Raw genomic sequence first — 26714 nt, 5'->3', positions numbered from 1 at the left:
ATTATGATACTTGTGATTAATGTTGCTTAAAATGCATCATCAAATATTCATATTGTATGTGGCTTTAAAGTGAGCTTTAAGCTCATTTATGTAATTCATATATTGCACAATACTGCTTTGCAAATTCCTGCTACGCTTAGTTTAATCTCATCAAGTTATAACGTTTATAACAGTTCAGTACAAATTTTTAACTTGCAAAAATTATATCAGAAACTATATGGATTAAATAACTAAAGATTTTGTCAATTTTGTATCTAGATCACATATTTTTCTAATTATATTTTAATACTGTAGAAAAACAGATTTGAATAAATCATTAATATTTTGTGAAATGGAAATATTCTCAATCACACATCCAATTGTTAATATATTAAAAATTGTGTCTAATCTGTCCCAGTTAAAATAAAAAAATCATACAACTCTTGTTTCTTATTACAATAATATTTATTTTTACTACAGCACAACAGGGACGTTTTACATAGAGAAATAATACGCTCGGTTCAAGGACGAGAAACGCCGCGTTTCATGAGCTGACGACATTATATTTTTTTTTTTTTAAATTACATTGCTTATTGGATTTTTCCGGGAGCGGAAAAATCCAAGAAGGGAAGTAATTTGTTTCAACGATTCGTTGCAGTGACCGGCTTTTACAAATTACATCAATTTGAAATACACGAGTGAGAGAGAGAGAGAGAGAGAGAGAGAGAGAGAGAGAGAGAGAGAGAGATATATATATATAATTCTGTTTTCATTATTAACAGTACTTATCGAACTTAATTGCCTAAATTTCACAAGTTTTACGTCACCGCAATTGTAGAGAGGAAGAGAAAATAGGTATGTATGTGAGAAGATAACAAGAAAGCAGTGTTAAAGACACAAATAGACAGAAACATTATATTATGCCTGGCACTGTTCCATCCTGGGGGTAAGCTATGTACAAGTTTGCGAATAATTTTGTTTATTCTTGTGCTCGACGACGATCGATCGAAACGTAATCGTTCGCGCAATTAACAATCGAAGGCCAGTATATATATATATATATATATATAATATTTAGCATTCTTCGATTTTGCAAACAGCACGCGTCTTATCCCTGTCATCATGATCGAAAGAGATCATAAGGCTCTGTACATCGTGTTAATACATTTTCTAAGAAAAAGAAAAAAAATGTGCTTATTATTCTTATACTTTAAAGCGCGAATCGAGATATTTTTCGAAGCCGAAGGGGGATGGCTCGTGAAAAAAAGGCGCGAGAAAGCGCGGAGAAATTCGTTTTATCCGTAGTAGTCGATGCATGAATCATTTCATTCGAACTGTCAACGGCGAGCGTGTCGTATCACAAATTCGAAACGATTTCATAGTTCGAAACGATTTCAATATCTCTCTCGATGTGCTTCCATCGTACCATGGCTTCGAGCCACCCCACATAACGAAATTAAATTTTCGATCGCCTTAAAACGACGACCGGAAATACGGAAATTTCTCTATCGTTAACGTTTTTAATAAGTCGACTACAGAGGAAGTAAATAGAAAAAAGTGCGAGCAAAAGGAGACAGAGAGAAAGAGAAAAGAGAATAAGAAAAAGAGAAGAGTTGATGGAAAAGAAAGATGGAAAGAAGTTGTACAGAGAGTCGAGTGAACGAAGTCGGACGAAATCGAGTTAACGTCGCGTTCTTAGGGAGGAATACATTTGGTGACAAAGTGTCTTGTGTGTTTTCACGAAGAGCTCGACGGCCATTGACGAAGGAAGTGAATTCAGGATCCCGGGAACAAGGGGGCAACACCGGTGAGATTCGGTCCTGTTGCCAACGTCGTACCCGTGTTCCTTTCTGGGAGAGGCGGCTCGGCGATGATGTCCACGTGGCGATACCAAGGCCGGCGAGGCCCCGTCCTATGCTTCCTTATCCCGATCGTCGAGTAAGCTCCTTAGATGAGCCAGTTGATAACTCGCGCCTTGAAGTTGACAAACTTTTCGCTCGTGGTTGCTAAGCGCTGTAAATTCGAATAAAAATTCATTTTAATCCGTCTTCTTCGATATATTTTATCTATTTTATTTTTCTTCGACAAATAAATATCTTTAATAAAATAATTAAATATTTTTCACTTTTCAGCGCGCGCACACAATCTGTGATTTCTAAAAATTATATTATTTAATACATATTATTTCCTTTATATTATGCTCGTACAAAATGTTTTTTTCATATTATGTTATTTAATACAAATTATTTCCTTTATATTATACAAAATATTTTCTTTATTTCTATTATAGAAATCATAGAAAGTCAATCGACTTGAAATGAGTGAAAAATAATTAATTCAGGTGCGTGTACTATATCACGCATTCCGCGAGTGAGGAGGTAAAGTTCCTTCCGCTATTTCTACGTTTTATCGCATAAAATCTCAAACACGTATAGAAGAACTTAATTCGCCGGCTCAAGGAGGCTTCGAAGCGTAAACGCTTTCAAAGCAACACGATGGATGCTTCATAACGATAAAAATTCTCGCACGTTCGCGCGAGTGAAGTAACTGTGCTGCGAATTGCGCATAATAAAAGTAGTATTACGATGTCGACCCGGGTCGAGGCGCGACAAAAAAGAAAATGAAAAAAAATTGCAACGGCAATTATAAAAAAAAAAATAAATGTACGTTTCAGAATCTCTATTCTGCATTTCCTTTCTCTTCGCGCCTTTACTTAAACAACTTCCTGCCCGTTGCACAGTCAATCGATCGTTGCAAAGTCTTAATTTATATTATGCTGCACAATTTCTCGCAAATATAATACAAATCGTATACAAGCTATGATTACAGCCTGCAACTGTAATACACGCAAAATCGGTGTTTGCACTGTCTAAAGATTCGTTTCGCAAGATCTTACACTTTTAAGCACTATGCGCGGTTTTGTTGATATTATTTCCGTTTCATACCTTGTATTTATTTATCAATATTGATCAATTTCGATACGATTTCAATTTCTTTATTTTTGTAAAATTTGTTGGAATTTTTATATCTTACATAGTTGTTTCACTATTATTCAACTTTAAAGAGAAAGCTGAGGATATATTTACATATATATAGCTGTGATCTTTGAACAAGTTCATTGATAAGAGCGTTCGTCAATATAAAAAAATTTATTCAATCCAATATCTTTTGTCAAATTAATGAGTGAAGAACAAGTGTTTGTTTTAATAATATTAATAAATTATCAACTTTCTCTATCGCTCTGTTATTGATATTTAGCACAGATTATTAAAATTCCGCGAATTAATTGCGCACTCTTTCGTTAAACAGTTTCACTTTCGCTAAGAACAAACTTAAACTTGATTCACACCAGACTAGTGTATTAATTAGTATCACATTTTCTCCTCAATATTTATAATAATTATATACTTATGAAATAAACGGGCTATAAGAGCCGAACGCGGCTGTTTGTGCGTCAGATAGCGAAAATTAATTTTTTTCGCTGTGACTAATAATTGTGCACGGGGCACGAAATTTGCTTGGTACTTTTGCCTAGATTTTATTTTAGAAATAAATCTCAATTCGAGAAAAAAATTAATTTTCGCTATCTGACGCACAAACATCCGCGTTCGGTTCTTATAGCCAGTTTATTTCAAATATATATTTATTATCAAAGAGCCTTAAAAAATTCTTAATATAATAATTATTTTCGATAGACAATCATATAAATATAAAATAAATATAAATATAAAAATTAATCGAACTGATTTTTTATATCACTAATTTTATCTTTGTTATCATTAAATCTGATTTAAATCTTTTTTTTGAATTTATTATTATTAATCCCTTATTGAAAACTGTAATGATTTATTATGTTAATTTTATAAAATATTTAAATCATTATACAAAAGTGACATGCAACCGATGAATATCGCGGTTATATCGACTAGATGATCGAAAGTGTATAATTTTCCACGATGATTCCGAGTGTTATGAGCGTAAAAATCATTGGTTTAAAAAATCATAGTTGATTACAGGACAGAACAGAAAAAGAATTGTTACGCACACGATCTAAACTTCAGTTCAGTTCGACTTTCAAATTCTATTAATAATGAAGATTATTATGGCCACTATTTTATAAACTATTGAATGATGGCGGATCAAGTAAGCTGTTTGCGTAAAATGATTGTTCTAATCCTTCGATTGCAGTGTGATGTAGGTCAAAGATTGGGAGGTTATTTTATTGTATTATAGAACTCGCATCATTTGCATAAAGCAAGAGATCATTTATCTCGCACTGTATCCGAAAGTTGAGAATTATTCGGATACAGTGCGAAATGAATGATCTCCTATACAATGTCCAGTCGACTGTAGCCCACTTATTTCATGCTCTACGAGCTCAAAAATGGTTAAGTCACAAAGTGAAAGTAATCCATTTGGCAACGTGTATGAAAGTTACCGCGAATATAATAAACATCTCACAATCAATTTTTTATCCTCTTCCTCTAAAATATTATTTACCATCAGGAAAGATTGATTTAATTAATTTGTTTAGTATTCATTTGCAATTTACATAAAGCCAATTAAGCAGTTATAAATAAAACTTTCCATAATATTAAAATTGGACAAATTTATAATTCCAATACATATTCATTTGTCTTTCTTGAAATTGCAAAATGAAGAACTTGAAATCATCCGAAATACGAGGAAAAATAAAGAAAGTTTGTTCATCTATTCTTTTTGTAAATTTTTTTTTCTGTTAACTCGTGAGATTTTTTTAGTTAAACACAGATCTTGCACAAAAAAGAATAGCGTAACACATATACTATTTTTTTTCGCGCAGGTATAGCTATCGACCAGTTTGTCGCCTTCGGGCAATCTTGCGTGCCAGAAGGCTTCTTGCATAAGTTGCAGCTGGTAAATGGACGCGCTATTTCATAGAGAAAGTCGCTTATATTTTTGCTTTCCATCGATCCCGACGGCGTGCCTGCGTAATCGCCAGATTTGCATCTGAAACGCGTTATGCGTGGTGCCACGCTTGCTCAAATTTTGGCAAAAATACGAAATCGACTCTATGAAACTTTAATTTCTCGATTACTCGTTCTATTTTGGGAAGAAATTTTAAATCAGCAATTAAGCGCGACTGATCTTTATGCATGTCACGCAATTTCATTATACAGTATTATGCCATAAGTCTGTTCTAGGCACTGCGAATATTATAACGGAGTAATAAATACAAGTCTCTTTAATGTCAGAATTAATGCTAATTTTAGGGATACTTTATAAAATTCGATCACGCAATTTATATATCATGTGCGGAATATTGTAAATCATCTTTTACATATATTCTGTATATGATTTTTTAAAATTGATACTAATTTAAAATTGATTTTTCAACGCAAATAAAAAAAATTTTGCCGGAATATATTCTTATACAAATAACTATTTCTATATTAATTATTACTTATTAATATTATATTATTAAAGATATCTTGATTGAAATATGTCATAAAAAATTGTTTTCTTACTAAAAGACAAATTCAGTTTTGTTATCTATTATGTGGAATATCGTAAATCATGTTTTGTATATATTTTGTATATGATTTTTTTTTAATTTAATAACTTTTTTAGCGCAATTTGCCGGAATATTCTTATATGAGTGATCATTTCTATATTAATGATTATTACTTATTTATTAATAATAACTTGATTATACTGTTTCGTAAAAATAATTTTCTTTTATTAAGAGACGGATGCAATTTTATGTATTTCTTATTGCTTTGTTTCGCGTTCTGTGTTTCTTTGATTAATTTTGTAATTTTATATAAGAAACTCACGACTTCATTTCACTTATAAATCCGTTAAAGAAAAGAATTGCGAGTAATTATCGCGTGTCGACAAATGCAGTCATTTGCGACGACAGATTGAATTGGCCTTTATTGTAGAATCGCGGTCAACAATTATACGCGAATATCTGTGCGATATTAATTTTTTATGTTTTCTTGCTTAAATTTTTATTTAAACTTGTTTTTAATTGAACTACTTATTGAATTTATAACTCTCAAAGAGAATTGCACACACAAATTTTGTATGATCATAAACGTCTAATTAGAAAGATATCTTATCTCGTTCTAACGATGTCGAAATAATTCTCGCACTCGCAGTTTCTCTTCTTCCTTTTTCTCTCTCGAATAATAAAATGCAAATAATTTATGGAATAATAATTGATACAGGTCACATACAGAAGGTGCAATTATTCGCATACGTTTCCGGAATTGAAATCTAACACTTTTCAAATTAATCACCTTAATTGAGTCTCTTACAATATATGCGCTATCTATTTACAATTGTCTAACGCGATTACGTGTCCATCAGTTCGACATTTATTAATCAATCACGCCTTGATGTTGTTGTTCAATATTTCATCATAGTCAGGGCTTACTTTCGAACGAACCTGCGTGATTACAATCTCGAGATCTATAATTGACGTCCGGGGTAAAGAGTATTGCTGCCTACTTATATGTACATATACAAGCGAAATAATTTGGACATTTTTCTTTCAAAACCAATCATTATATGCTTGTATGATAACAATGTTAACACTAGCTCTGACCTGTAGCAACAGGCATGATTATCAGTCATCAATTACTTCCTATTACGTGTAAGAATTGCACGACAATCACCTCAAGAAAGAGCATGATTGTGAAATTTTTTAATAGTCTCTCCATTATACGTGATTTTCGTTAAAAAATATAATTTATTTATTTCCTTTTCACACGGTGAGATTTTAAATTTACAGAGAAAATATTCGATTAAATCCTTTACAGAAAGATAATGTAAAATCAGAAAGATAATGTAAATATCAAGCAAAGTCTAGACTTTAGAGCAGCGAACTAAAATTTACGTTGTAGTGTCTAGACTTTATTGCGAATTCGCATCGAAAAATGAAAAAAAAAAAAATTATAGGTCGAAGTGAAAGTGTAGAAATATTTTCACTCACAAGTACTACATCCTCGATCATATCTGCCCATCCTCGATTAGCGATGAGGAGGAGTCTGGTGAAAGGACCGGGTATAGCCATCGTCATACCCTGCGTCGGTCCTATTATAGGTCCCTTTTCGCTACTACCCCACCAATTTGAGCTACCTCCTGAGCTACTTTCTCCCGAGTTACTTCCTCCCGAGCTACTTCCGCTGCTAGCCACCGTCTGAAAATTTTACAGAGATCCATCAGAATCAGTTGTCAGGTAGTGAGGGATCCCGCCTTGTCTGGGATGACTCTCCCCACGTCCGGGGATGCATTCCTGGGCGGCGCGAAAGTGAGTATACAAATATACAGGGATTAATTTACAATTATTAATATTGTTTGGTTTGGTTTTTTTTTTTGAGGGGGGGATAAAATTGCGGTGTGTATTGGCAGCTCCACGTCCAACTCCAGCGCTCCCGACACTACGGTGCTCTCTCACATCCTACTTGTGGCTACGATCCATCGATATCGCTGCTACGATCCTTACGTGCGCTCCTTCGGCTCGTAATATTCGAGACTTGTCTACAGGGTGTCCATATAGAGTGTTCTTTTTTATTCCTTCTTTATTTCTCCAGCTTGAGAATTATAGAAGATTTATTCTCGAATCGCGGATATAGAGCGGTCTCGTGGAACGAAATTAATTAATTATAATTAAGGATCAGTAATTAAATTAAGGATCTTTATATGGACACCCTGCGTTGTGCACCATAAAAAGGTGAAATCGCCGATACCCCAAATGGCGACGACAGAATAAACCATACACCATGACGGACTCGATGATACGCTCTAGTCACAAGCGCGTTTTTCAAGAGTTTACATGTCGTCATCAACTAATTATTAAATTTCCAAATACTACGAGATACAAAATCGCTGATTGGCAGACAAACCGGTACCAGTTTTGCCGGAGAGACAAGAAGCCTTTACGTTTGACAAAAATTTAAAGATCATACCACATACATTTACGAATTTTATTATTATTTTTATTATTAATTTTATTATTTTTATTATTTCTTGTAACCGATTCGTCTGCCGATTAAATCTGCGTGCGTTTATACATAATATACTCCGGCGTGCGTCCAAAATATACGAGATAAAACAAGATACAGCTATGGACCGTTAAATATACGGTGCAATGGACGAGTACGAAGATTACAACGACGAGAGAATCGGCATTGATCAATGGCGATTCGCCAGATCTCGAAAGAATCGCCTGTCCATCAGCCGAGCAGCCATATAAAACGCCATATAAAAAAAAGAGTCTTTAAGTCGGTGGTTGTCAGCGTTGCGTCGGGACCGTTGGCCGGGTGGAACAAGATGGGATTTTTGGAACAAAATGATTTGGACGAAATTTCCCTGCTAAATTTCCCAGAGTCAAAGAAAACAAAATTGAGAGTATAATTAAGTGATTAAAAATTTAAGAGAATTATTAATTACTAAATTCCTTAATTGTTAAATCTTTGAACTTTTATGAGTACAAATTATTTGTTATAATGAGACTAAAATGTCAAAAGACGAGACATATCAATTTAAAATGAATCAAAATGCTTCTTTACATAGGTATTTACATTTTTTGAAAAATGTTGGTTCTCGATCATTTTTAATAATCTGAATACTATAGAAATATAAATATATTACTCGTTTTAATTAAATAGTTGTACTATAATTCTATCTTTACGTATAGGAAAATTCTAAAATAACAAGTAATTATGGGTTAAGGATGCGTAATTTATATAAATTGCATGCCAAGACCTCCTTGCAACGTTAGAAGAACATAAAAAGTGCATAAATATGAAAGAAGTCGTAGCGGATAAGTAAGAGTCTTTCACATAGAAAGAAATGGCAGATTAGAATAATTGCTGTCACGTATTATTTTCAGACGTATACATATACATATGCATATATATATATATATATATATATATATATATATATATATATATTGTATACATAATATGCATATACAATAAAATATTAGAGATCTTGATATGCAATTCATGCGCAGCGAGACAGGCAAGACTCAAACAGGTAGAGCCTTTGCATGAAGGAAGGAGAAACGGTGAGAGAGGAAAAAAGAAAAAAATAATGCCAGACAGGAAGAGTGTCGGTATAATTTGTTCAGAATAAGTCGTCAAGAAGGATTAAGTCACCAGTGGAAAGTAAGCGGAAGATATAAGAGAACGTTTCTTTCTCTCTCTCTTTCTCTCAAATCGCGAGAGTCAAGGATGATCGTGACATGCATGAAAAAGTGCGGACATGCGAAGATACAGTGTGATTCAAAACTCAATGTGAACTATATTTTGTAATCGGAGAAGAGAATTATGCGAAAAGAAAAAAATTGACTGAAAATAATAGAACAATCAAGAAAGGATGCGATTGCAAGCTAGGTAAAGAGGTGCAGTTATGCTACTGTTGTACTACTTAACGGGCAAGAGATTGGATATGATATTACAGGTGTCATGTATAATACATACATTGATAAAAGAGAATATTATTGTTGAAAAAAAAAAAAATAATGATTGATTTTCTAGAAAAGTGTGATTATAATCATCGAAATAATTTTTTTTAGCTCTTTCATGCTTCATTTCGAGAAACAACATGCTGATGACGCGATTATAAAAGTATTATAAATAAAATACAAAGTATATGAAGAGATAAAGGTGAGAAAAAAATAGAGAACAGATTATATATGCAGCGATAATTAAAATGAGATAGATATAGAGAAAGAAAGTTGCTGAGAGCGGACCCGATAAAAAAAAAAAAAAGAATATCGATTGGCTCTAAACACGTGCAGTAAAAATGCCAACCGTCTCTCGACGCGGTCTTCGCATCAACAGGCAACAACAGACCGAAGGGAGAGAGAGAGAGAGCGTCTCCCGATCAGAGAGACACCCTCTTGACCCCCCAAGGGTATGTTGCCCCCCTTTATCGGGCCCGATCGGAGAAGAAGAAGAAGCGCAGTCGCCTTATCTCTGTCGGCGGACTTAGGCGGTGTGTGTTGTCGGATTTGGCGTACCGGTGGTAGACTGCCGGCTCCTGGGGCGGCTGTCGAGGGTGCGCCGGACGTCGGGGTGCCAGCGGGACCGTTGGCGGCAGCAGCAGCAGGGGCGGCCTGCTGGGGCCCCGGGCCCACGTTACGCGAGGCGCTTAGCCCGAGCCCGAGGCTCTGTGTACCTGCGACAACACGGTACACCGTGCCCGCCGCTCTTGCCGCCCCGTCGGCCGCTTGCTAAACGAGAACAGAGACGAGAACTTTCGTTTACTTGGCACTCCGCCCTTGCTCGCGCGTTTCTTTCTTTTCTTTTTTTCGGTTCTGCCCGCGATTTCGCGAAAGATCGCTATCGGGCGCTCTCTTCGCGGTCGGCATGCGTCCTGGAACTCCTGCAATGTGGCTGGAAAGTGGTTCGTTAAGAGCTCTCCGGGATTGCAATGTAATATGTGGTAACGGGGACCTTGGCTGAAGGAGATCACTCGATCCTTTCATGTACGATTTTGTCGTGAAAAATGGAGAATTGCACGTTTAAACGAGCATCGTGTCTATGTCCAGGTGGATCTTGTACGAGAAAAATTTAATTTGCGATGAGAACATGTACATATTGGATGATTAAAGACTTTTCGATCGATGTCTTGATCTATAATGACGGCGATGTCATTAAAAATTTGACTACCAAATATGTTTAGAAAGTCTGAATCGAAAGTTTTTTTATTTCATCTCATAATCATATATGTCAAGTTTCTCTATTTTATATATGATGAATATTAATATTTTATTTTATATAATTATTTAAACTATCGTTCGCTGATGCAACATTGAAATCCCACGTGAAATTGGACGGAGCGTCACTTGATTTCGTGATGCAATAAGAATGCAATTCGCTTCTGGCATAATTTCGAGAGCTACTTATATCAACGCAGGTGAATATCTGCGCGGCAAAAACCAATATCGGTTAGACGAGTTTTTTTTCTCCTCGTTTTCCCAATCGGTGAAGGGTCGTGTCGCGATCGACCGGTCTTTGGAATCGCCTCGAGTCGCGTCGTTTGTAATCGCGCTTTTTCTTTTCTCTTTTTCTTTTTTGCCAAGAAAGTGAATAACAGTGGCGGACGGTAACTCGATTTTCGCGTGATTGCATCACGCCGATGAAAAACCCGTTTCGCCGAGAGAGATACTTTGCGAATGAAAAATCGGTTCTTAAATATCGTCGGTGTGTCATTGTATCCGTTATTGTTAATATACATTGTCAATTTAATTTTGATTTATCTTGAAAAAAATGTATGTAACGTAAACGTGATGATTACGCACGTATTTCACATCATATGGCAAAAAATTAAATCTTTTTTAGAGATTTCTGTAAATTAATAAATAATAAATAATACTAATACAATGGATATGAATTTTCGTGCATATATATCGCGATGTATTTATTTAATTTTTTTGACAGTTTATAATATATGTATTTAAACGGCTATACAATCACACTTTTTTAATCCTTACCTAAACAATGATGAGAACATATAGCTTTATTATTACTAATAGCATATACAATAGTTGTTCAATATCGAATATTATATTTTCTCACGATTATTTCTTAATTAAATGATTTTTTGAAATATTATGGAAACTGCATTAAAGTTTAAAAAAAATATTTCTCGCAATCTACCGTGACAGAGTCGTAATTAAAAATTGATTGCTGTCTATTTGCAATGACGATGAAGCAATTGTTACACGGTCTCTGCTTTTCTTTTTATCGCTAATTTCTAATTTATTACTCCGCGGTATTTCGCGTTTATATCGTCGCGGATCTGCGAGGACTTCAAGCAAGGTCGTCGACGAGAATTCTAAGGTAATTCTATTGTGAGTTGACCCGGTTGTGCCTAGGTCAGGAATCTTGAAATAGTAACCAATAGCATACGACGAGGCTAAAGGCAATTTGGTTGCTCACTTTCACTGACGTCTGCAGTTAAACGCCCTTACAATCGTCAGTCACCGGAATATCAAGTATACGAGATTTTATCGCGGTGTGTGCCACGTATTACATCGACGATATAATTATTATAATATTATTATTATATATATTATTATACTATTATTACATTATTATTTTTTTTATATATAATATACTATTATTTTTTATAATATATATTATTTTATAATTATATTATAATATTATTATTATATTATTATTATATATATTATTGTACTACGCGCGAGTCTTTATTTATATATTCTTATTCTTTCTTAATTCCCTTTTCTTTTTGTATAAGCATGATTTTTTCGATCGCCGTAAAAGACGAGAGAAAGAAAGTCCGCGTTCTCCATTTTTCACACGTAACGTTATTAATAAACGATGTGCTCGTTTAATATAAACTCGATAACGCGACTTACCCTAATTAAATCGAAGAGGAAGGTGCCCGGGGATCCTCCTCCACTATTGGTTGATCCTTGTCTTTTGTCTCTGTCCTCCTCTTCGTTTTCCTCCTCAGTTTCATTCAACGGCGTGAGATCTGATTCCTTCTCATTTGGTGCTTCGTCCGCGAATTGCACTTGCACTACGTTATTCTGCGATTCCGCTGCGGCCTCGTTCACTTGATTCTCCGATTCCGGGTTCACGTCCTGTAAAAACACGTTTTCTCTGGGTGGCAAGAATCAGACGATCAGAAGCAGAAATGATCCCAACACCTCGTTGACTCTTTGCCCAGATGTGCGTTTTTATTTATTTATTTATTTATCTGTTTTATTTTATATTTTGTAAGCGTAAGCGACGTACGTGATATAAAATATATGTATATATTAACTAATAAATAAATAAATAAATAAATATATACATATAATAAATAAATATATACATGTACATTTATTATATAATTATATAATAAATATACATATATTAACTGATTTTTTAACGACTCGAAATATTAATCAATGAATGCTTGGTCGTATGCAAAGAAATGTATAAAAGAGCGTAATTGTAGGCTACGATAAATAGGCTAATTTTTACATAATTTCTAAGATCTATGAATTATACGTGTAACGTTCCATAGCAATACATTTTATTATAAATTATTCATAACATATCCTATATATATGATTCGCGAAAATTACTTTAATCGAGGCTTTTTTATGCACTGCTGATAAAAAAAAGCGAGAGTATACATAATTAAATATTGTGAAAATATAAAAAGCAATAACATGCAGATTATGAACAAATAACACAACTGCTGAATTTATAACATGCACAATCATATCAAGCAACAAAAAGAAATATTAATCACAACTTGCACAAACTTTATCAATACAAATATGTCAATAGCCAAGATGATTTATTAGAAAGAAAAGGAACAAAAAAGGACAAAACTGAGTACCAATTATTGATTATTTGATATTTACAAATATTTCACGAGTTTCTCATGTTTGCAATTAAATTCTATAGATATTGCATAATAAATGTTTAATAAGTAACTCTTATTTTTATAGACGCGTAAAACTGATTCGTTACATCCTGCGAAAGATGATAAACATAGAAATGCTTAGAATATTAAAAATATAAAGATGACACAGCACTGAAAAGACCGAGGTAGTTCGAGCTGTTTCGTGCAACAAGATGTATCGAGATGAGCTTTTCGAAAACCGAAACCTCTTCGCAATTGAAATGATATCGTAAGAAAGGAAGGACATTGTATGAAAAATATAAAATCCGTTTCTTTTTTTTTTTTTTTAATTTATGTCAGAGTTAAATGACGAAGAAGCAAGAATTGGGTAGAAGAAAAGTATACAGTATATATTTCTGAATGATCGAATGATCTGCGAATAGCGTGAGATTCGAATTGCAGAAAACAAAAGAAATCACAGAGCGATGAATTGAAATATAATATCGAGAAATGAGGAGGAAAAAAAGAATGAAATATTTGTCCAATGTAATTCTGGCGGAACCAGAAGAGAGATCGCAATAACGGATCTCGTGGCGACAAAATAGCAACAACAACATTTAATTAACCAGATTAATTGGCGAGGAACACACGAGAGGACAGAAAAAGAGAGTTAGCAGTGTACGGAGAGCCGCGGCAGTCCTGGTTGCGCGGTGATTTAGCGGCCATTTTTACGGACCATTAGATCCCTAAATCCCTCCCTCCCGAGATCCGAATATGGTCGATCGAACGTCCCTCGATCGATCCGATCCTCGTTCTCCTCGAGCACCCCGGTGAGTAATTAACACACAAACAACGTGGACAAGGCGCCGCAGCAGTTCTGAATGCGCGGTGAGATTCTGCAGCTTGTGAAGATTCCTCAAGATCGTGACCTCTAAAGTTTTACCGAGCTGCTGACCGAACGACGTCACAGCGTAGCGGTGACTTCGTTCTCTATCAGCGATGCTATTGTTGTGGTTGATGTTACAGCATTAATGTCACCTCCTCTGCTTTCTGTTATCGTTGAGGATGGAGAGGAGCTGAGGAGCTTTTCCCTCTCTACCGTCTCGTCATCGTCATCCGAAAATGTCGGGAGAGAGATCGACACTCTGGAATTGTTCGAATTGGTTGACTTTGTCTCGCTATCGTCCTCATCCTCGTCGTCGTCCCCGAAGGGCGAAGTGCCCATTACGACTGTGCCTGAGTCGCTCCTCTGGACCCCTGGACTATTACCTCCTCCAAGAACACCTCGAAGGAGGGTAGGACCAGCGACACGAATCACTTCCGCGACAATTGTGTTGACTATTGCTTCGATTCTCTAAAAAACAATAGGCCTTAGCTGGAGAGTCTCTCTCTTAGTGTGGTGACCCTCTTTCCTTTCGGACTTCGAGATATTACTTTATCTTTGTGATTCCCTTATGAGCAATAAGGGGTGGTATCGATATCGATCCACGATAATGGTATTTTTTTTTGTCTGTGAGCTTATATCGCGTTCGGTCTGTGCGAGGATTTTTTTTTTCGAATCATCCTTCTTATAATGAATGTTATCCACGAGTTTATCCAAGGTCGTGCTTAAAAATCAATCAATGATTTACGTTACTGTTACTTCGATTGTACCAATGTTGGGCATTAATCGATTAAAATTTTAGTTGATTAAATAATCTGTTAATCAATAATCAAAATTATCATAATAAATATTCAATTATATATGTAATCAAGACTAATTTAATCGATTAATGATATTAATCGTTAATCAGAGTGTAGAATTAATAAAAGTAAAGTAATCGATTAACACTTAATCATTGTATATAATCATGATTTATCAAATCAAAATTAATTAATATAATAATTAATATAATAAAATAAGTTAATCGAATAATTTAATCGATTTTTGAAATTAGTATATCTGACGGGTGAGCATTGTAATGTGAACAATATCATTTGTAGAGTCTCTTTATTACAAAAGTGTAATAAAAATCAAATTTTAATAATAATAATTTCAAAAAAATTAAAATAAATTAAATTAAATTAAATTAAATTAAAAATAATTAATTGATTAATTTATTATATTAATTACAATTTATCAAAATCTTTGCTTCGATTAATTCTACATTGATTAATGATTAATCGATAATTAGTCCCGATTATAGATGGTGATTGATTAATTTTGATTATTAATTAATGGATTACTTTAGTCAATTAAAATTTTAATCGATTAATTTGTCCAACACTGAATTGTACTGACAATGAGTCTTTTATTATCTTTTTTTAAAAGGCATTTACAAGTCATGAAAAATCATAGTTATGCCAGTTTGACATTCGAAGTCATTACTTCTGGTAAAACATATTCCAAAAAGATCTTTATAGGGACTATTTTCGAATCTAACGATAAAATTGAATACGATTGATCGGAATTATTTCGGGAAAATTCACTGCACACACACATCGTTTACGTATTATGTCGACGACTATCATGCGTTCGTTCAATCTTGAAGATCGAAGTTGAGTCGAGAAATTTCGACATTCCTCTCCAGGAATGATCTTCCGGTTCGCGACGAGAATCGCGAACTTTGTGGGATAACTAACTCCTATATTCTGCTAGATTCGTTGCCAAATCAATCGCCATTGTCGCATAACATGCAATCGCATGTAATAGAGGCCGATCAACGTGGCCAGGAAAGTCACTTGCTAACAAGACGAAAAATCACACAGCGCATTATTAATCAAATTAGGAAGTTATTCTTGGATGATTCAATTGGTCTATGTGGCCAGAAAGAAAGCTTCGCACGTAATATACGAGAAAGAAACTTTCTCAAGAATGTTTCGGCTCTTCTGATAGTCTCTTTTCTTGTCTACGAGCGATTGCCTCTCGTATTACGTAATTTGTTGTTCAACCTATGAAACTTCCTTTAACGAGAACAATGAGAATTCTCTTAATATACATAACTGACACGAGGTCAAGTAAGATCTTCGAGGAAAGAAAAGGGAGAAAAAGTAATTCGAGAAATATACATTCGCGGGTAAAATTTCTCTTAATAGTAGAAATCGGCGGAGACGCGCGATTCTTTTTTGCAAACGTAAATATGACTAATTGACTTCCGCTTCCGGAATAAGCGGAATAAACATGACAAATGGGGATCGAAACAAATCGATCTCCGTATATATACGCGAGCGTATATAAAGGGACCAGACTCTGGCTAGGTGTCGACTGACTTGCAAATCAACTTGCGTTACTTTCTCAATAAGAATGTGCATGTGTTAAAAATGAGATGCGTTTGATAGAGACGCCGCATCACACGACACGGGATCAGCAAAAATTCCACGGAGCAAGATTCCCTATATTGGCAAGTATAAAAAATCCTTAATTGCGGATCAGAGTCCGACATGCTCGCTCGAGAGCGTCACATTACTCCTTGATGATGTGTGCGTGTTTATCTAGCGAAGTAATTTACGATGATAATTTATGTACACCTTCGCCTATATATTATAAAACGCCGTGTCAAGAGCGTCTCAATCTCCTGGCTCAATAGTCCTGGCCTTCTGCAGGATTTCTCTAATTATTCACGTATCACGATTAGCTCACCTGAGAGATATCTGGAAAGAGCGTTCGTAGAATCCCGATCGTCCGTTTGCTCCTCAGGGCCGCCTCGTTGTCAGTTTCGGCCATCACTAGCCGATCGAGGGTCTGAAAGAAAGTTTCCTATTTTTCCCTACCGTATACGATTTCTAATTCTTTACTGGACTTTCAGCTCCCAGTGATCGTAGAATATCAAGCATTGTCTAAATATTAGATTTTTATATTTCTGAATATTTTCAATTATTATTAATTATTAATCATTTAAAATTATTATTTTAAATTATTAATAATTATTATTGATTATAAGAAAGATAAATAATTGTAATTTATTAAGTTTAATGAACCAATATTTTTTTGCTAAAAAACGAGAAACTGCACATCTTTTGTATGCATGCCTATTCCTCTCTCTTACAGAAGGACTTTCAAGTGTTAAGAAGTGAGAGATCTATATAGTATTAAAGTATATACATATGTCGCAGTGTGTTGGATAATATTTGATTTACGATCATAATAAAATCAGCGAGAAGGATATCCCAATTAGTTCCCTTTTGTTAAAATTGACCATGCATTGTGACGATGTTGTTGCCGAAGTAGCGTTAAAGAATACGCGAAGCGTATCTGCCACGAAATAGCGGCAAACAAGGAAGTGTACCGTAGTGCATAATTCTCCCATTCATGTTGGAAATGGACGGTAAAGACCGTGGAGTTTGGTGCCTTTGAAAATGTTAAGGTAATTGTGTTGTGTAACAATCTCTGTGTTAGATGGTAGCAAAAGCAAGGATCATTAACTTAGCGCCGTTGAACGGACTTGCCGATTACTTTACCATTTACTGCCCGAAGGCGTAATATAACTGATTCTCCAGTACAGTTTAGGAATTATGTACTGAGGATAAAATTAATTGCATTCCAGATTAAAAAGATTATTAATGAAGATCGTCATTCAATATCGATCAACAAAACTATTATCTCATGCGAGTAATATATTTCATAACCATCGATTAAACATTCTCTCATGTAAAGATTCGAGTGTGAATATATTAAGCAAAAACTTTTATAAAAGCTCGACACTTCGGCTGTATCTATTTTATCGAAGGACAACCTGTCATTATATGTACAAGGCGATTCACTTCTATTTTGATATGTATTGTATTTTGCATTAATTTCTCAGACTGAGATAAAATCAATGAGATTGGTTAATGGATGACAAAATTTATTCAAATATTACTCAATTCGAGTATTATAGTTTATTTCCCCTAAAAGCTCGTTCACATATTCGTGTAGTCGTAGTGAGAAATTTCGCTTGTATTTTTATTTTCAAATATTTAAAAGTCTAAGTAATGTGAAAAGGGTCAAAAACTGAATGTGTAATCTTTTATGACACTTGTTCGTTTATATATCCTTATATATATGTATTTTTCTATATATATAATAATTTTCAATTAATTAATTATTTAATTAATTTTTTAATTAAATAATTAATTAATTAATTATTTCTATAATTTAATTTAATTTAACTTAATTTTTTATATAACACACATTTATGATTTTTCCATGTAATATTTAAATACCATCCATATTTTATATGTATAAAATATACGTGTAAAAATAATATTTTTATATACACATATTGCTCAATTAAATATATTTTATTCTTATAAATCTTAAACTGATTTTTCTAAGCTTTCGATCATTTACTTATTCCACTACTCGTCTGACTATTTGTGTCTGTATCTACTGAATATTCTCTATTCTTAATATTATCCACGAAATTTCTCCGATCGTGTACAAAATACAGATCAAATGGACAGTCAGTGTCTTGAGTATCGCACTGCGGTGTGTTGCATGTGCTTATACGCGTACGCACCAACTTTCCATCGGGCACCTATCGACCGAAGAAAGTGTCCGGTTATACTTCGCGGCCAGTGAAAGTGTCGGAGGACGAGAGCTGGACGACCCGGCTTTTTCGTCAAACCATACACTTTGAGGTTTATATCGTTTACGATAGTGCCTGCGGTTTACCTGCGGAACCGCGAATGCGCGAGCGTCTATTTACTTATCGCTATGATTGTATTACTCCTTATACAATGTATAATAAAATATATTAATAGAGAATATATATACTATAAAAATATTAATGTACCGTTTACTTATCAATATGACATTTGGAAATGTGCTAAAAATCGTGAGATCATTTCATAAACTATAAAAATGTTTATATTTTTAACGAAAATATTATTATGCTCACGGAGAGCCGATAAAATTTACATGAAATAATGTTCCGACGTCGGAACATATGTGTATGCGTAGAGAAAACCTTCGAGATTTATGACTATTATTTTATAGCCGCATAATCAAAACATTAAATTCCCAGCGAGACACGGCGTTGATATTCCAATATTATGCGCGAAATTTTCGTGTTTCTTGTATACGAATCGCTCTCTTCGAACTTTCTTCATATCATGTAACCTCCTCCAGTTGATGAACCACTCTTTCGCCCCGCACGTGCATTATGTTACACGATCTCAAATGTTATGTAAAAAACTATGGCAATTATAAGGAAATTGCCATGGATCTGCTATATAAGTTCGAAAAGCGATTGTGAAAAGAAAAGCTTTCAAAAGCAACATCTATATAATCTCTGTGATCACGTAATAACATAACGTAATAGACTTTCAGTGAATTATTATGAACAATATTTTGAAATATAAAACTTTTCTTTATACATGTTCTAATGTTGGAGCATACTCTCTTAGACAAACTTCAATAGAGCTTTTCATAAGTTATTAAAATTTGTATAAGAGAATGCTTCGACATTAGAATGTGGAATGTAGAAATTTTTTTATACTTCAAATTATTATTCGAAATATTATTATTATATGAAAGTATATTAAGAAGTATATTTTTTATATTTTGTAATGCGTTTTACAATTTATTTTAATAGCTCATGGAGCTATGATATATTTGATTTATTTTAATAGCTCTATAAGCTATTAAAATTTGCGTAAGATAGTGCTTCGACATTGAAATACGTGTGTATTTAATATTTTCGTGACAGAATATACATTTACAGATACGAGAATAATAAAGAAATGATTGCCAATTTCCGGATGGCATCTTGATAAATAAATAGATACGGAATTTCATGTGTGTAGTTTTATAAATCACAATACTACGGTAAAATTTTAATTGCCTCTAATTTCCATCATTTTATTCGCTCTAAAATTTTATCATAGCGGCTATTAATCGAGTGAAAATAAAAGATTATCTCTATTTATCGAATCAATGATTCGGTAGAAACGATCGAAAGATTTAATAGATCAGAACGTAGCTAAACTTTCGCGATCGAATCGTCTTACATTTTATCGTTCACTTCATTTGATAATTAATAATTATTCCGTTAATTTAATTCTAAGTAAAATAATTTCTATGTACATCGACTATATGTCATCAAGAAATTATATACGAGACAGAGATTTCCTAGGGATCAAACTTTTCTTTCCTCAATTGATATGACGGGAAGGAATGAAGATAAGATCAGCGAAGTTAAGTTTATTTATGGAAAATTCATTAGATGGAAAATTTACTAGATTATTATCACGACAATCTAATGACAACCTGAAAGCTATTATAATAGTAATTGCATAATTTTACGCAGGATTTTATCGAAGCGTTTGTATTAATTAGCTAATTAGCAATAAATGGCGATAATTTCGCCGTCAATTATATTTAACCCTTCTGTCAATGCATAATTTTTCACCTTTCCATCGATATCACGTGTGTGGGTACCACCTACATCATTTTCAATATAATACACTGCGACAATTTCTTTATAGCAGCTGCTAGGCATCTCAAACATTCTTTTCCGGTTTTATTTTATTTTATTTTATTTTTTTTTTGCTTTAAGTAGGGAGGATACTCGTTCATTGACGGAAGGGTTGATATGTTTACGCCTGAAAATTCGGCCTCGAATACTGTTAGTTGCGTGCCACGTGCCATGTGCCATTCATGCATTGAGTGATGATTAAACGATAGCACAGCGGGAGGAAGCGGCAGCTAATCCGTCTTGAGATAATCAAATGGACGGCGATGTTAAAAGAGAAAGGCACCTCGAAAGAGCACCTCTCACGTGCTTACCTCCGAGCGAAGTCCGTTTTCCGGAAGCGGATTCGAGCTCACTAATGCGAGGCAAAGCGCAACCGTCAGTGCCAGAATGGTATACCTCATCTTGATCGGATATAGATAAAATATTCTGCGAAAAGAATACATTACATGCATTATACGTATGTACGTATGTTTACGATTGCAAATAGCGGTGAAATATAATGTGTATTAACACGTTTTGCGCCGAAGATCTCTCGCAAATCTTTCACGATCAATTTTTTCCGCATTTCTCATAATAATAATAAATTTTAGAAAAAAGGCTCCAATATATATAAAATATAAATAAAAACAATTCAGATAGATATAAAAAGGGCTTCATTAATAATTAAAATAAAGAGCTTAATTAATAACGAAGGGCTTAATAAATAATTAAAATAATTATAAAATATTTATACAAAATATTTACAAAATAAAGATAGAGGAATTTAAAATAATTTTGTTGCATCTAATATCTGTGCCTGGCTCTTACAAGCTCTTTTTATACCTGAAGTGTTATAATAACATTATTTAGCAGATGTTACTTAGTGGATTGTAATTTTTATGGATTCATCGCGACTTCTCAAAAAACAATCTCTCGTATTGCACATATTATTATCTCGTGAAGCTTCTCTCTATATTATTTGCGAAAATTGTCTGCTTTCAACAAACGAAATGCGAAAGTAAACATATAGGGCAGATAATAGGAGAGCGAGAGAGAGACTTTTCACAAGCCATAATCTTGGTCATCCTCTTGTAATTTCCTCAAGTTATCATTTGGTGTGAATATGCAGCGAGCATGTAGTCCACAAACCGGCAATACGTAAAACGGAAATTGCTCACGCGAGGATCTCGTGAAAAGACAGAGACAAACAGAAAAGTTGTACACGGAGAGAAACGGGAGGGAGAGAGGAGCAATGACTCTCCTTCTCGAGCATGGATCCGTTCGCGACTATCACTTTCGACGGAATGAAAGTGGAGAATGCTGTTGGCGTCTGTCAGACACGGGAGGAAACGCACGCTTCGTAATTAATCGCGATTTTAATGAAATGCGCTCCGCATCTCACGTCCGCATTATAATTATATTTATATAGAATGATATCGATTCGACGTTTTTCCTCCATAAAACGTGAAACTTCGCTCGTCCGTAAATTAGGCTTAATCATTGCTCGTTTGTGCAGTAATATAAGTTTTAAAGAACGCTAATTAAAATTTTATGATAAAAAAATTAATTGTAAATATATATATAATTTGTTTAAAGAAGAAAAAATATATTTAATTATCTTTAAATTGCTTATAGTCATAGCCATAGTCATTAAATTGCTTATAGTCACGCGTGAAAATAAAGTGTTATAGTTAGATTAAATATGAGAGATGTGTGTTTGTCAAATTACGAAGTGTTTGCTTTCGTTAAAGAATGCAGTCAATGATGTTCGTGCATTTCTGAAGTTCGCCAATGTATGCTGTGTGCAAATAACTACACATGCATTTGACACGTTGAGAATGAATCGTAGATGAATCGAGAATACATATATATGGCATTAAGATGATGTAGATTCAGTAAAAAAAAAAAAAAAAAAAAAGACACTTCTGTTCTCGGCGACAATATTGAAATATTCTATTTTCGAATGCTAATAAATTTAATCACTTTTTTGCACCGTTTGTGCTATTCTTATTGTGCAAAAGACTTAATAATTATATGACGTAATAAATAAATTAAACAATAATATTTTAAATACTTTTTTTCAAGAATAAATATCCTAAAAATGTTAAGAGTATACATTGCTATGTTTAAAAAATAATTATTCGCGTGTTGTAATAAAATGTGGACAATTTAAATGAAAATTACAGTAATTAAATTGATGGATTGAGGAAACAATTCTTATTCTCTGACATGACATGCGCGATAAAAATAGAATAAATAAATTTGCAATTTAAACTAGGTAAAATTAACTTTTTCGAAAAATTTTTTGTCTGAAGGAAGACATTAAATTTTCTTATGTTATAGACAAAAAAATTTACATAATGATTGCGCAAGTTTTACTCGGAATTTACTTTTTTCGTAAGAATCATATTAAGCAGATTTTTACTTCGCCAACTTCCTGTTAAAAATATCTCTCTCTCTCGTCTTTATTTAACTTCATATCAGTGAGATCTACATATAAATTTCTTAAATTAAATTTGCCATTAAAATCTTAAAAAATATTATATTTAAAAAAATCTGAATATTACAAAATATATAAAGAACTGAAGGTTTCCATCGAATGACTGATTACTAACGAGATTGCGCGTCCAGATGGAAAGAGATTTCTCCGGAAAATCATAATTATAATTATTTCAATATAGCAGTCTCATTAAATATTGAACATGCTGTTTGACGCCGAAATATTCTCTATCGATTCCGGTCAATCGGCAACAAAAAAAATCGCAAAATTTTATTTTTTATTGATAATTTTTTTTACATTTGAATATACTTATAACGCTGCTAAGCGATCGAAACGTCTCCAGAATTTTCTTCATCTACACTTAACACGCGAAACTCAAAAATTTCCCACTTGTCACCACATCTCCGCCACGTGGTAGCCGCAAATTTTTCACGAGACACTAAAAGACACGGCGATCCGGAAAAAAATCGAATTTGGAAACGCGAAAATATGTTTAACTCACCACGCACAGATTTTATCCGTCACACGGTTCGTCGTCGTGAAAATTGTGCGAATTGGAAATTTTTTTTTTTTTTTTTTTTGGAAAAAAAAATCTCAGGATCCTGAAGGAGCTCTCGGCGGCCCCTGCTCTCTCCTCGGGGTTTTCTGTTACTGTCTGTGTAGCGACGCTTAGTGAGCGGCTTTTATTAGAAGGAGGGGCCTGACACCACCTCCACGCTACACTTATGTTCGCGGCCTCTCGTCCTCTCCTTCTGTCATGTCTTACGGGAAATCCTGAAGAAGGGATCGCGTTCACATCGATAAATTTGGGTCCAATCGTCGAAACGCGAACATTTCGACGATGCACGTCGCGAGAGATGCACCTGCACGCGCGATGCGCTTAGCTTTCGATGCGTACTTTAATGTATCTTTTTCTGTTCTGTCTGCAAATTATGTGAACATTTTATATGCAACGTGAAATCGAATTTTTTTCAATGAAAATAATTCTTAACATTCTCTTACGAAGCCACTTCCTCTCGCGCAATGCTTATCTTGAAATGAAACTTCCGTTTTAGCGATGTGCATGATAATAATTAAACAATAGACTCTTCGTCATTGGATTTCTCATTTACATGCGAATTTAAAACTTTTCTTCCTTCCTAATAGGAAATTCTTAGGAAGTGTTTATCGATACGAAATCGCTAATTAATCATTATAAGGGAGACGTCCTTGTCAAAGGTGTACATAGATGATGTATCGTAAGATGTGACATAAGATTGAGGCGTGGATACTAAATCTTAAGCAATCAACGGATGAATAACTACATAGAATAGAATTTCCTTTGATATCTAGTAACATGGTTTAAGGCTCTTATTTTTGAACTCAGATGATACTTAGCTTGAAATTATGAAGCTGTCGCTGATAATTATTGCAACGCTTATTATTGATTAGCATGATTGTTCATATTTATCACATCTATGCGCGTTTTTCTATATAATCATCACTTTTACTCACACTACAAAATGGTAAACTTCGCAACCTTATTCCTCTCTTCTGACGACATAAGCTATTAGAAATAAATTCCCATTGATTAGAATAAAATGGTGTCATTGCAAGTAATTATACACCAGCCATACACACTAGCCATAGAAAATAATGAAAACGCGTGTGTACAAAGCGTCCCTCGCTCAGGTCATGGTTCATCTTAATAGGTTATTTAGCTTATTTTTCTCCTTTTTTTTTATGTAAAACATTTGGCTGCGGTGACTTTGCCAGGTGGCCTAACCCCTTTTTTTGCATTTTATAATTCAGGGTTGAAGCTACTTTGGCTGGCGGTTTTTAATATATCGCATCGCGAAAGAACATTTCGCAACAAAAGGTGTATTATATAGACAATAGGAAGTAGAGAGAAGAAGCGTTAACGAATTGATGCGTAGATATGTATGCGTGGTTGTAACAATAGATGAACAACCGCAAATTTACGCTTGAGATTCTGCTTTTACTTGCTGAATTTTCCTGTCTTCGTAGAAATATCAGTATTTATATAACTATGTCATAGATCGCCTTGAGCTGTTCACAGAAATTTTGCATACACGCTTTTTATAGGATTAATCATCTTATTCTTGATGTTTAATTATGTTTCCTATGTGGACGGATATCGCGCATTAACATTGTGCATATATATATAAATATTTATAATTTCACATACATGTGTGGGGAATACGATATGTAACTATATAGAAGCCACGAATTTTGAACAAATTTAATTTTATCTATTATTATAGAATTTTTCGAAATAATCTCGGCAGTAGAAATATCGTACTTGATATTATTGCATCTGTCAATTTGCTCTCTACTTACAGGGGTGTAAAATTTTAATTACGGCTTATTACCTAATTGTTTACCAACAAATGTCTAAAACACGAAACACACATCTATTCAGATTACAGAATGCGCATGCACTTGCGATATGCTTCGTTTGGCAACGAGGATATACATATACTTCTGCTGTTTACTGCTTCTATTTATTTTAAAACTATCTATTTGATAAGTTCATTGGATAATACAAGGCGCATTTCAATATATTTTAATGTGTTTATTTAATATATTAAATAGATTTTTTAATATAGTTTTTTATTTAATATTTTAAAGGAAAAACGACAAGTTTTTCACTCATCGCATTGATTCTATTATATTTTATTTTTTAGAAAATATTAAACCATAAAAGAAATATTTTGATAATAAAAAAGATCGTAACGAATATCCTGATGACTAATCGAGCATAGAAACAGCCAAGAAGTCTAATATTTTGCATATTTATAAGCAAAATTTCCACTGTTTAATAATCATCGTGGAAAAAAAAAAAAATATTTTTTGTGTTTATCCAATAAAAAAGCAATATATAATTGTACTGTTGCAGAATATAATAACCTAACCTAACAAATATAATAAATATAATTATGAAGTGTGAATCTTCTATGATAAGCTTTTCGCATATCATCATAATAGAAGTTATTGTAATCATTATTATTATCATAAAATCTGGTCTTTATATTTATATGGCTCATGTTTTATACTTAAATCTGTAGTATCGTAATAATATTTCATCATTTTGATAAGATAATATATATATAATCGTAGAGATGATATTATGTAGAAAATCATACATTATAAAAAAAAGAGAATTAATTATTCTTGTGTGAGCATAATATAATTATGTGCTAATTTTGCACATTTCCTGTAAAATTAACGCCTAATTATGTTGATATGAGATCTATTTGCCGGGCGTTTCATTTGACTCACAATCAGGGTTACATTCTAAAGGTTCAAGTATGTAATAGTTCTAATCAGATAATCCGTAATGACGCAAACAATAATTAGTTAGAACATGCTACCACATTTCATAAGAAATCTCGAAATGTAAAATTTGATGTTTCTACAAAATAAAGGAAACGCAATACGTTTCAAATATT

The 26714-nt window shown here is 33.6% G+C and overlaps 1 protein-coding gene across 4 annotated transcripts; it reads right to left on the bottom strand.

Annotated features, from left to right (window-relative positions):
* Positions 1 to 434: 434 nt before the first annotated feature.
* Positions 435 to 24156, bottom strand: LOC145939964 (uncharacterized). 4 transcript variants are annotated; one of them, XM_083044643.1, is made up of 6 exons: positions 23765 to 24019; positions 21095 to 21209; positions 16967 to 17068; positions 12365 to 12592; positions 6959 to 7165; positions 435 to 1992 (listed from the first exon to the last, which is right to left on the bottom strand). In XM_083044643.1, the coding sequence occupies exons 2-6, from the start codon at positions 21182 to 21184 to the stop codon at positions 1927 to 1929; spliced, it is 693 nt and encodes a 230-aa protein (XP_082900769.1). In that variant the 5' UTR covers positions 21185 to 21209; positions 23765 to 24019; the 3' UTR covers positions 435 to 1926. The 4 variants fall into 4 exon arrangements, with proteins under 4 accessions (XP_082900769.1, XP_082900770.1, XP_082900772.1 ...); XM_083044644.1 differs by lacking the exon at positions 16967 to 17068 and having other exon boundaries at positions 436 to 1992; positions 23765 to 23950; XM_083044646.1 differs by lacking the exons at positions 435 to 1992; positions 6959 to 7165 and adding an exon at positions 14291 to 14701 and having other exon boundaries at positions 12453 to 12592; positions 23765 to 24156.
* Positions 24157 to 26714: the final 2558 nt, after the last annotated feature.

This window comes from Prenolepis imparis, unplaced genomic scaffold (assembly GCF_030444845.1).
Source record: "Prenolepis imparis isolate NDT839.2.m4 unplaced genomic scaffold, iyPreImpa1.0 SCAF_8, whole genome shotgun sequence".
NCBI lineage: Eukaryota > Metazoa > Arthropoda > Insecta > Hymenoptera > Formicidae > Prenolepis > Prenolepis imparis.
The sequence above is the reverse complement of the archived record's forward strand: the minus strand, read 5'-3'. Positions and strand labels throughout refer to the sequence as shown.